The sequence below is a fragment of the Sciurus vulgaris genome, assembly GCF_902686455.1.
Source record: "Sciurus vulgaris genome assembly, chromosome: 11".
NCBI classification, from domain to species: Eukaryota; Metazoa; Chordata; class Mammalia; order Rodentia; family Sciuridae; genus Sciurus; species Sciurus vulgaris.
This window is the reverse complement of record NC_136472.1, coordinates 84,455,536-84,468,771: the sequence shown is the minus strand read 5'-3', so window position 1 is coordinate 84,468,771 and position 13,236 is coordinate 84,455,536. Positions and strand designations below refer to the sequence as shown.

At 32.0% G+C, this 13,236-nt stretch overlaps 1 protein-coding gene across 9 annotated transcripts in view; it reads right to left on the bottom strand.

Annotated features, from left to right (window-relative positions):
* Positions 1-505: 505 nt before the first annotated feature.
* The window catches only part of TMEM135 (transmembrane protein 135), a 235,224-nt gene continuing 222,493 nt past the window's right edge, over positions 506-13,236 (bottom strand). For all 9 annotated transcript variants that reach the window (XM_079105603.1, XM_079105605.1, XM_079105600.1 and 6 more), the window contains 5 exons: positions 11,596-11,659; positions 10,620-10,696; positions 6,398-6,496; positions 5,594-5,661; positions 506-3,461 (listed from right to left, as the gene is read on the bottom strand). In XM_079105603.1, coding sequence (XP_078961729.1) covers positions 3,329-3,461; positions 5,594-5,661; positions 6,398-6,496; positions 10,620-10,696; positions 11,596-11,659 — 441 coding nt within the window. In that variant the 3' untranslated portion in view covers positions 506-3,328. The remainder of the gene's footprint in view (positions 3,462-5,593; positions 5,662-6,397; positions 6,497-10,619; positions 10,697-11,595; positions 11,660-13,236) is intronic.

Below are 13,236 nucleotides of genomic sequence, written 5' to 3'. Positions count from 1 at the left end.
GTGAGACAAAAAAAAAAAAATTAGAAAGAACTGAGGATGTAGCTCACGTGGTAAAGCACCCCAAGTATAATCTCCAGTATAAAAAAAGAAGAAGAAATGAATACTGAGGAGACAAACAGCAGTGAACAGGTCAAGGTGTTAGGGGAGATAAAATTTATTAGGTATTTAAACAAGTTCACAATTTAGAAATGAATACTTGCACCTTTAAGTACCAAAAAGCAACTTCATTGCTCCATCAAACTACCTGCTACTTATACAATAAAAATAAATCACGAGCAGAATTCAATTCATCCTTTGACTAAGGATTTCTCTTCTCCAAAAGCACCAAGAACACCTGAGTCACTGCTCCCAGTGGATTTTTCACCTACAGACCTGCCAGGAGGATACTCAGCCAACATTACTGGGACAGACTGCAGCACAGGCAGGTGGCCAAACTCCTTGAGAGTTAAGAACATTGATTTTATCATCTATGCACTGGCAAAGGATTTAGAAACTCAGGGATAGATGAAATAAAAGCTGAAACATTTTATTTTTTTGTCAGCATTATCAACTAAATCAAATGTTAGTCTAGGCACAATCTATAAGGATGTGTATATTCAAGAAAATATGGCAAATACCCAATGTGAGTTCCATCACAAAACACATATTTGTACTACATAAAAGTGAATTATAAAATCTGAAAGAATAATGAGATAAAATTATAAATTAAATAGCTGACTAAACAATAGCAAAAGAAAAAATAATGAAGTAGGTATCAACTGAGTGACATCCATGTTAATAGATCAAGAAAAAAGTTACAGAATTTATGAGAAAAGAACAGAACCAAAGATGTTCTTTCATAAATGAGTTTCAGAATGGACACTGAAACTACCTGATGGAAAACAAGAGTTTTAACAGATTTGAGACAACTGGTTATATTGCAATCTCAATCTTTACTTAGTTGGTACAAGCTCTAGGATTTTATTAATACAGGAAATAGCAATGAAATAACCATATTACCACTTCTCCAAATGCAGTTTTTCATTCTACATAAAAATGTTGAAAAGACTAAGGGGCATATAATTGTTTATAATTATCGGCCTGGTGGAAACTTACTTGGACATGATTTCTCGAGAATTTAAATGAATTTAAAAACAAAAACCTATTTTGGAATGGAGAGGTCTATTTGACTTTATTTAAGATGCCAATACATTGTCAATCAATACCTGATTAGTTAGAGGTAGAAAGAGACTTTGTCTTCAGGAACACAAAGTTTCTTTGTGTTTGCTTGAACAAGTATACTTTACAATCTGCCATACTGGAATCAAACTGGACTTCTTGATTCCTCACTGCAAATTAGTTAACTATTCATTCAATCTATATATTCACTACTATATTCTGCTTTGTGATGTGTTTTATATTTTATATAAAATAAAAATGATTGTAATTTGTTTATATATATATATATACATATGTGTATATATTGCAGAAATGTACCTTGACCAGCAAAATTCTGCTAAACAATTCTAGAAAATTTCAATAGAATGTATTTTTCAATATCATAGTTTTTTAATGTCAATGAAAATAACAACTTATGGATTAAAATGACTATATTTAACCTGATAGGAAAAATAAAACAAACAAAATCTGAACAGGGAAAATGAGGTGCATGCTGGTGCTTTCTCAGTGTTTTAATACTTCATTTTAAAAAGTAAACACAGTACCAATCATCATTTTGATTCCAGTGAATAAAAACTTAAAACTGCATTTATTTATCAATTTCAAAGCCTGAAACCTAAATGATCCCTTAACAGTATGGCCAAATGGATAAGTCTACTCTAAAAAGTTAACCACAATGCAAAATTTTGACCCAACTGAAGTGACTCTCTGTTACCACAGTACTAGAATCTGCCTTTTTGCTGGGTTTCAATTTTCCATAACAACCAAAGATAGGATGACAAATAAGCAGAAGTGTACAAGGCTTGATGAAATTTAATATGGGGAATAATGCATTTTTAACCTCTAAATTAAATTCCCTATTGTAACACAAATTCTACTGCATGATTTACCATAGCCTAAAAACTTTTCAGCAACAAAATTGTATTTCAAAAATATCATCACTTCTAGATGTTACATTCCCTGTAGACATCACAATCACTTTAAGCCTTTTATTATCTTAGAAAAGTAAAACTTTTCCCTGAAAAACCGTAAGTAGTGATCATATATTCATCAGCTGTCCTGAACTACTTTCGTCATCAGGAAGTGACTACATTTTGTCACTTCTTTATTCTAGAGTAAAAAAGATGACATTTCTATAAAGGAAGCTGGGGAACATGAATTAAATTAGTGATAAAATACGTTTTACTACTGGAATTTTATGTTGTTTTTAGTTGTAAAATATCCATTATTTAAGTGAAACAGCTGATAGGGTAAAAACTGCTAAGCTTCACAACACTTCTTTTGTTCCATAGGACTTTGATCCCTTCTAAAACAACAGTGACATACAAACTGATTTATAAACAATTCAGCCTTTATAAATGACGACATAATATACCTATAGGAAATTTAAAAGATTTGTTTTTAAATATTTGTTTTTAAATATTCAAGTGTAATGCTATTGTAAAAGATTAAAACATATGTCAATTTCCATTTGTTCCTTAACCTGCCATTAGTATGTAGGTTTACTGAGCCAAACAGCTCAGTAATGGAGAGAGATGGTTGAAAAAAAAGAGCATGGATACCACGACATTTACCCCAATGGTATAAGACCCATCTTTGCATCCCTGAAGTAAGAATGGCCACTTTTCTCCAATTACATTGCTCTATACTAAAGCAGCATTGTGTGTGGAGAGTTCCTTCAAATCTATAACATTCTACTGCTACAATACCAATTCAAAGGTTAAAAAAATCACAGACCAAATCCATGTACCCGTGATCCTTTGTAAATCCTAAAATAAGAAATATTCTTAGTTTTAACTAAGAATTATATTGGAATGAACTAAAGATATCTTTTAAGCAATTTTAAGTGTACTCTTGGTATTACATTTCTACATAGATAATTCAATATCATTTGTGAACATAATTTAATCAATAATATATCACAATATCAACCACTACACAGTGATCCAGAATCAGATTCTGGCTACAGAGGAAGCTTAATTATTAAGCAACACCTTCCTAAAAAGCTTCTGTATTTCTGATTGGTACGAAAAACAAAACAAAACAAAAAAGCATCTCTCATTGAAATAACACTGAAGTTCGAGCTGGGCCCCCTTCTTTGTATTCAACATAATTAACTCTTCAGGATATAATGATGAAACATAGTCACATTAATAAATTACAGTCATCTTCAAGAAAATTCCATGGGCAACTCTGGTGTTACAACTGTGTATCTTGGATCCAATCTGGGGATGAAACCCTGAAAGTGTTTAGATGCACCAGTACCAAAAACATCCAGGGCTTTTCGATTCATGACAGCAAATCTGTAAAACAGAGGAAACAATGAAGAAGTATTTAAGGAAGTTTATAAAATAAAATTATTTCCTTTATTTGACTTAGTTCTCATGGAATGGGAAAACAGAAAGGACTAACCAAGACTCATTGTATAATATTTAAAGAGATAATCCCCAAACCATAGATTACATCATTTGAAATCCTTCTATAGTTTTTTTCACTTGAGTATGTCAAACAGAAAATTTTCTGGTGAAGGAAATCATAAGAAATTAAGTAAACGATGAATGAGCTAACATTTACCAATAAAATTGTTAAATATAATTCTCTCATAATTTGAGAACTTAATGTCTTATAATCAAAAGAAAACACATCAAATATTAATGATTAAAATGCAAACAGCATACAGGTCTTCCAATTTCTAACAGATACAACAGAGTAAAAATATACCCTCATGTTATCCATCACCTAACCTAAGAGGTGCTTTTAAAAGACACGTTTAGCTTATGTACAAAATGGACCTTTCGTGTCTCTGCCTTTTCACAAGTTTTTCCTTTCTGAAGAAGATACAGAATGAAGTAAGTTTTGAATCACTGGCCAGCATCAATATTTCAAGAGTCATTAAATGTGACTTTTAGTACTTTTCCAAAGTAAGTTCCCTTCCAAAATAATCACTGGGTAAAACTCATTAATTTTCAAAGAATCTGAACACCAAAAAATACGTGATAAAACAATAATAATATAAAGGATGGACAGTGTCAAACCTAAAAGGAAGAATTCTGAAGCCAGAATGTCTGGCTTATCCCCCAGCTCCTTTACTTCCTAGCTGTGTGATTAGCTAACTTCTCTGATTCTCAGTTTTCTCAAATACAAAACTAGGGAGATGATAACACTCATTAAGTTAAGCTATTTTAAGGATTAAGTTTACATAAGAATCATAAATGTGAATCTTGAAACTGTATCTGGGATACATTAAGCACGATGTTAGCATTTTTTATATTATTTTTAATGATAGTAAAATTAATAGCAGCTATGATTTAGTGAGTGCCTAGTAAGTGCCAAGCACTACAAGGAACATCTTAATTTTCCCAAAATCAGACAATGTATGTGATATGGTTTGTCCCCAAAAGGTTAGTGTGCTGGAACCTTAGTCTGAGTGTAGTAATGTTGAGGGAGTGGTAAAACCTTTCAAAGGTGGGGCCTAATGGAGGGTAATTAAGAGATGGGAACTTCACTCTCATGAATGGTTTAATGCTAGCCTTACTGAACAGGTTGGGTCCTGTAGGAGTAAATTAGTTTTCCCAAGAACAGGTTGTTATAAAGCAAGCTCAAATCACATGCTAGGCATGCCGCCAGTTCCTTTCTGCTTATCCGCCACATTGTGATATAGCCTGATGGCCCTTACCAAAAGGGTAGTAGCACCATGCTATGTGGACCTCCCAGTTACTAAAATCATGAACCAAATAAACCTCTCTTCTACATGTAATCCAGCATCAGGTATTGTTTTAACTACACAAAACAGATTAAGACAGTATGTGTAATTGTTTCATTACAAAGGGAAAGAAAATTAGATTAATGAGGACAAATAAATTTCCCACAGAAAAGTGGTTAAAGGTACCAGTGCTGGAGTCAAACTCAGGTCTCCATGACTCCAAAGCTCATGCTCTTTCCATTAGGTCAAGCTCTCTCTCAAAGGATTAAATTTGGATTAAGGGAAGAACAAGAATAAAGACCAGGAAGAGGAGGAGGAAAAGGAGGAGAAGAAAGGAAAGTACACTTACAATATCAGGCAACAGAAGATGGTTATTTTTCCATACTGAAATCAATTAATTATATAGAGATGAACCATTTTAATGAATATTTTTAATATTTTTAATCAAAAAGAAGACAAAGATTGAAAAAGGTAGACTTAAGTATTTGTGGAGTTACTAATTAGCAGTTAGCAAATAACAGAACACTTAAAATATCTAAAATATTATAAGGAAAAGAATAGTCTGAATCATGTAAATTCAATATTTCTCATTAACTTGGTCATATTTGGTTTATATATAAATACTAACTTTATCACTGAAAGAATATTTCCTCAAGGAGAAAAAGAGATTGATAATCTTTTTATAGAAGTTGCTTTTTCTCCATAAACACTGAACACATCACAGTCACTTACCTGCCCTTGGTGAGCCTTAAAAGGAACTTCCAGTAAGATGGTCGCAAGGTCTGAACTTCCATGACAGCCTAAGATTATTCAATATGAGATTTTTTTTTTTTAGTAAATACATCTGAAGTCTTAAGCAATGATTTTTATCTCTTTACTGCACGTTGTATTTTAAAAATGATAGTGGTGAAAATAATAACATATTTAAGTCAATAACATTGAAGAATATTTATAAATATGCCTTCAAATAGAAATGCTGCTTTGGGAATAATAATTGAGTAATTCATTATTATCAGGAAGCATTTACTGAGTATCCATTAGATAGCTGACACTTCAATGATTTTAATGAGTTTATTAATATAGCAGCATTCCTGTAAGAAAGAGCAAATAAAAGCTCTCCTCAAAGCTTTGCAACAGCCCTTTAAAGCATTAACATCAATAATGATGATTACAGAATTTAAACTTCTACTAACCTATTTCTTTTCCCCTCTCCATTCTCTGAGTAATGCTGGCCAAATGCAATCATTCATATTTTACCCATGGAATTTTTTTCTCCAAGAAGGTAAGGAATTCTAACCTCTGTTCTGGAGTAAGGATTTACCTATAGAGTGCACACTGTTTAAACCTAAAAATTGGTCTGCTCATAAAACAGGGCCTGGCCCATTAAGTTAACGTTTAATGATTTGAAACATACAAGCTATCTTGCTGAAAAAACAAAAAGTAATGTTATGTTCCCAGGTTTTTATTTTTCCCCCTCTGGCTTACTGTAAATTAAAAACAGAAATTTCTATTTCTCATTTCAAAAGCTATACTTACTGCATGGAAACAAATTGCTGTAGAGATGGAATAGATAATAGTATCTGCATGAGGAAAATAGGGAACTTTCCCTGCTTCAATGCCTTTGAAATACATTGTCTGCAAAATAAGCATAATGCAAGAGTCATATTAAAAAACATTAAACAAGCATTAACATTATAGTTTAATGGTATATGCCCTCTACCTACAGTTATGTTTTCTATTTTTCTGAATCCTAACTCTTTCAGAGTTCAAATCATAGTATATCTTCTGTGACAATGTTAAGTGTCAGCCCTTCCCTTTCCTTCATTCCTTCACTCTAAACCTTAGCTTTGAATAGCAATACTTTTCTGTGAAATTCAATAGCACTTTATTGCTACTGCTTTTATGTCATTTATTCTTCAATGCTTTTTATAGATTTTTAAGTCCTCCCTTCTTCGTTATATCTGTTCCTTCCTTCCTTTGCTCAGTCAGTAAACATTAATGGTGTCAACTGTATGCTGAGAACAATGCTGAGAGCAAGGGATCTAGAAATGAACAAAAAATAATGCATAACATATCATTAATGCACTATGGTAAGAGTTAGAAAAGAGGTGTAATTATATATATTACATATTATTTAGCTCCCCAAAATAGGGAACAACTACTTCTTGTGGAACAGAGGACCAAGAAGACTATCAGAAAGACAAATTTTAAGTAGTGTTTCTCTATTTGCAGTGAATTTACAATTGCCATGGATTAATGGCATTTATAATAAAATGAGTTACTAGAAAAAATACATTTAAAAATTACAAAATTGAACCAAACTTGCACTCTGAGTTTCAAAAGACAACATTACTCTGCAAAATAGCTGTAAAAGTTCCCCAAATGTTGCCAAGCATGGTGGCACATGCCTGTAATCTTAAATACATGGGAGGCTGAGGCAGGAGGATCACAAGTTTGAGGCTAGCCTGGGCAACTTAGCAAGACCCGGGATCAAAATAAAAAATAAAAGTAAGGCTATAAAATAAAGCTCAGAAATAGCTTTCCCCTGGGTTCAATCCCCAGTACTGAGGGAAAAAAATGGGGGAGGGTTTTTCCAGTGCCTACTCTGAATTACTATATTACTATACTTACGTTGTCATGCTTGTCATGAGTAGTTATAAATGGTTGACAAACTAGCACTAGTCAGCTGATCACACTTTTAATTGAACCATCTTAAAGATGCATAGTATCAACAATTCAATAAAAGAAAAACTGAAGACTAACAAACAGGCATGAAAGCATCTCTCACACACACACAGAGAAAGGGAACTGCCAGCAAATCTATATGGCTAGAACAAGTGAAAATACATAGAAAGAGCTTTCGAGTATATGAGAAAGCTAAAGTAAAACTAGTGATGAAAGTAATAAAGCAGGCCAAGAAAGACGGATGTTATAATAGGATGGAGGGGAAGGTTCAGGAAGGTATAAGATATGAATCATTTACAAAATAAAGAACACAAAAAAGAATGAGAACTAAAAAGAAGTCACTGACAGTGGCAATGACCTTCTCTTTATCATCTTTGCATGGTCTTTAATACCCACTCTATTTGCCAAATAAATGTCTTTTTAAAAGTTATATCCTCTTTTGTCATAAAAAAATTCTCAGGATACATAAGAGCTACCATAATCAAAGAGCAAAGCAACAAAGAATGAAGTTAACACATTAAATTTGAAAGTAAATATTGAGGAGTAAATATATGTAATGTAAATAGGGATTGGGATATATATAAAGTGTAGGATGCATACAAAGTGACAATGTACTTAGGAAACAAGATAAACAGTCATATGCTGGCCATTATTTTGAAAACTTTTAATATAAAATTAATTTCAATCATAGAAAAATGCTTGCCTATTACACCATTTTAACTAATTTCACAAAGGACATAATAAGCATAAATTTCTAATTTTCTTTATTAAAAATTTCCTCATCAGTACACTTTACATGCCAGTTTGTTTTGCCAAGATAAGATATGACCTGATGACATTAGAAACAGAGTGATGCCACTGCTTGGCTTAAAAAAGCAGTCACTTAGGGAAGCAGCTGTAAAACACCTGTTACAAGCTGGATCTCAATATTGGTTTCCTCCTGTATCAAAGAATATATTTTGCTATCTTGGGGTTATTTTCTATTTCTTACTCTTTTTTTTCCTCCCTATTAACAAGTCTTATCTCTATTACCAAACAAACCATATCTGTGTACTTCTTTCCATCTTTATAGCTTCTATTCTGAAATGAGTTGTCATCTTCTGCTAAAGACTTTGTTCTCCAAGCTTTTTCTCCAAAACTCTAGGCATCAGATTGAAACAAACAGGGGTTTCAAGACTGGAGTTGAAGATGATACTCCTGGTTCTATCATTTGCCTCCCTCCAAAATACTTTCCATATAATATCCAGAATGTTCATCTTAAAAATGGCTTCTTCTGTCTCCCTGATTTCATTATGTATACCTTCCCTCTCCCCATCTCTCCTCCTCGTGCATGCACCCACAAACACACTTAGGAAAAGCAAATATATATACACTTCTCTTAATGTCAATAGGGGCACAGATTTTCGGAGCAAGATAAAGCTTTTTAAAAATCTAACAAGTAAAATAAAATCTATAATCTTAACTTTTAACTGGAAATACCTATAAACTCCAAACATATTTTCTCTCTCTTTCTCTAAAAAGAAAGGTGGAAGAAAAAATCCTCAAGGTGTGTTCACTGGAAAGACCAAGAAACAACGATCAACCTGGAAGCAAAAACACTAGTTGAAGTCTCTAAATATCTTTTCCCAATAAGAGAAACTAGGAACCATTGGGGAAAAAAGCTGATTCTATGTCTGAGACAGAAAATGTCTCAGATGAGCCTGGAATATCTTATATATCAAGGCAGGGACCAAATATAATGGCATATGTCAAAATAAACAGGAGACAACTTAGGAGGCTCTTGAAGCCAAAGACGGGAACAATTTGAGCATAATGAATGCACTGGGTTGAAACAAATCAGATATGCTAAAATCCATGTCTTCATAATGATATCTGAAAATAAACACCCATAACTTACTTTTGCAGAATGCCAAGGTAGGTACTAACTCATTCTGAACACTGACAAATAAGGGATGTAATCAAGCATTTTATTTTCATTGTCCTGAAACAAACTATTTCAGAGTAGCCAAATACTTAAAATGGAAAAGTTCTTTTTAGAAACATTCTAGCTGGTGAATACAAAAGATGTAACAACAGATTATGATCAGTAATGATCCCAGTAATGATCATTTATAGCTGCTAAAACTATTAGGGAAAAGGCTATTAGAAATCTTACACTGGCTCTATTAACAGTTGGTACCATTGGTCAATTTTAGTATCAATAGGAAGATAACCAGACATTTATGTGACTTTTAATGTGATACAATGGAATGTTCATCCACAAAAAAAAAAAAAAAAAATTGTAAAGTACTTCTGCCACTTACCCTCACCTCCAAAACTTGAACTTGAATTTGCTTAAGCCTCTAGATCTAATTAACAGTTTATAGGAAATATATGAGTTAAAGAAACATAATAAACAATACCAGTGAGATGCAATCAGTAAAATACAAAATGTGGGAAATTCCATAGAACTAATGACCTAGATATTCACCGAATCAATGGCAGGAGATTTAAAAGAAAAAAAGCAAATTAAAAAAAAAAAAATGGAAAAAGGAGGAAGAAAAAAAGTAAGTATCATAAATTAAGAGATTTTGCATTTTGATTCAAAGATATTGCACAAAATATTTATAAGATAATCAGTAAAGAAGAAACTAATTAGATATGTGACAATATTAAGGAATTATTGGGTGTTTGAAATGTGGTTCTACTTTCATGATAATGTTGATTTGTTTTTAAGAAGTCTACCCTGAGGTTTTTATGAATGAAATAATACAAATCTGAGATTTACTTTAAATTAATTCAGTACCTGGGGGCTGGGAAATGTAGATAAAAGGAGATTAGTCAAATGCTGATAATTATTGAAGTTACATGATGGATACACAAAGGTTAATTACACTATTCTTTCTACATTTGTATATATTTAAAAATAGTACACACAAAAAGAAAAAAATTGGGAGAAGTTACTGTAAATAGTTTTATAGAATTAGAATTTGCTTTTGTAGTGAAGATATATATTTGTGCTTAAAGCAATTAGAAGTTTAAAAAAAAGCTTTATATCCTTTGGAACTGTTCATGCATAAAATTGTTTGCTTACCTCTACCAGTTTGGAAGCTAAATACATGGAAATTGTTGTGCTTTTATAAAACATCATTGATATACCCGCCAAAAATCCTGAAATAACAAATATGAAAAAAATGATCAGTATTTCTTTGTTATTAAGTTATCAGAAATGTTAATTCATTTAAATAGTACAGAATTGACTCCAGCACTGCCTCTAGATACAACACAGTCAAGGACAATAATACACTTGATGACATTAAAATAGAGTGAGTTCTTATCACATATTTTAAATTTAAAAAATTAAATTAGAAATTAGAAACAAACAGAATTAGAAACAAACAGTTCTGGTTTATGTATTAAACTACTGTTTAAAACAGTAGTGATTTTGGCAAATACAACATTTTAAAAATAACTTTTTAAAGACTATTGGTACCTCTGATCTTAAATGGGAATATTTATTCATCTATTTTCCTAACAGCTCAAATTATTTTTAATGGTAGGTTCACACTTTTCTACAGGGATGGGGTCTAAAATACTAATAGTAGAATTATTACTAATAAATATCTGAAAAATAATCTAACTTAGGAACTATATATATTTCAGTTTAGAAAATAATATTTATTCTTCATTTCTATAAAATGATGAAGTTCCTCTCAAAATTTATTAAAATACATCATTTTCCAGTGGCAAAAATATAATTTAAAAAAATCTACTTGAACTTCCATTAATCACATATAAAATTTTAAGTATTTATGTTCTTCTGACATATTCTCTAAATTTCTGGCCTGTAGTAGGGCAGATCCAAGCCATTATATTGCCAGCAATATAGAACAAAAGATGGCCAGAGGTTCCTGATATGTTTAACTCACAGACAAAATATTTCATGAGTGTCTTGATACAATAGATAAAGGAAGATACATAGAAATTAAATAAATTTGGAAGCTATTTCCCATTCATTCCTGTCACTGATTGATAAAATTGTAATCATTCCCTTTTAATTATTGCTTTACCAGCTATAATTGCATGTAGTTCATCATCCAGGTTTCTGATCCAACGCAAGAAGCAACTAGTACCCTGTATTGAAGGGGGAAATACGCAATGACTTCAGTTATTTTATTTCTAGGAAAAAACTGCATGATTGCATGAAAACAACAACAACCATTAATGTGTGAATGATTCACTAAATGACCCTGGAGACAAACTGGTGATCTTATATAAATTAAACTAAATACAAAATTTGAAATACTATGAACAACAATCTGTTATGAAGTCATTATTCTGGATAGACTCTAATGAGAAATTATGTATCATATTTTTATTGAATTAATAAATGGGATGGCATCAAATTATAAAGCTTCTGCATAGCAAGGGGAAAAAAAGAACATGAAGACAGGAGCTACAGAATGAGAGAAAATCATTGCTAGCTACTCTTCCAACAGGGAATTAATAACCACAATATATAAAGAATTCAAAAATCTTAACACAGACATACAGACAGACACACACACACACACACACACACACACACACACACACACACACACACACGACCTAATCAATAAATGGACAAATGAACTAAGCAGACATTTCTCAAAAGAAGAAATTCAAATGACCAACCAATGTATGAAAAAATGTCCAACTTCTCTAATGAACAAGGAAATTCAAATCAAAACTACATCAAGATTTCACCTCAGTCCAATTTGAACAGCAATCATCAAGAATACAAGTAATAATAAATGCTTGAAATGATGTGGGAGAAAAAAAACACTTGTACACTACTGGTATGATTACAAATCAGTATAACCACTACAGAAATCAGTATGGAGCTTGCTCAAAAGGCTAAGAATAGAACTACCATATGACCCAGCTATACCACACATTGGTATTTTTTCAAAAGAATTAGTCAGCATACTGTAGTAATACATGAATACCCATGTTTATAGCAAGACAATTCATAATAGCTAAGTTTGGAACTAGTCTAGGTTCTGTCAACAGATGAATGAAAGAATGAAAAAATGAAATTATGTCATTTGTAGGAAAATGGATGGAAATGTATAACATCATGTGAAATAAGCCAGACTCAGAAAGTAAAGGGTCATATGTTCTCTCTCATATGTAGAAGATAAAGAGGGGGAAAAAATTTTAGAGACTTCTAAAAATAGAAGGAAGACCAACAGAATTGAGAAAAGGAATCAGGAAGAGGAAGGTGGGAAGGAAAAGGGGAAGTACTGGGGAATAAAAATGATCAAATTATGTGCATGTACAAATATGTCATAATGAATCCTACTATTATATATAATCATAATGTATCAATGAGAATTAATTAAAAAAAGCAGGGGCTGGGGTTGTGGCTCAGTGGTATAGTGCCTGCCTCGCATGTGTAAGGCACTGGGTTCGAGTCTCAGCATCACATATAAATAAATGAATAAAATAAAGGTCTATCGACATCTAAAAATATTTAAAAACAATAAAGCAAAAGAATAGAAACATACCATTAAACACAAATTGAAAGAAAGTTGAAGTAACTAAATAATATCAGACATAGTACATTTCAGAACAAGGAATATTACCAGGTATAAAAAGGAATATTACAAAATGAGCAAAGAGTCAGCTCACCAAAACCCAGAAATAAACAAGTTTATTATTTTATA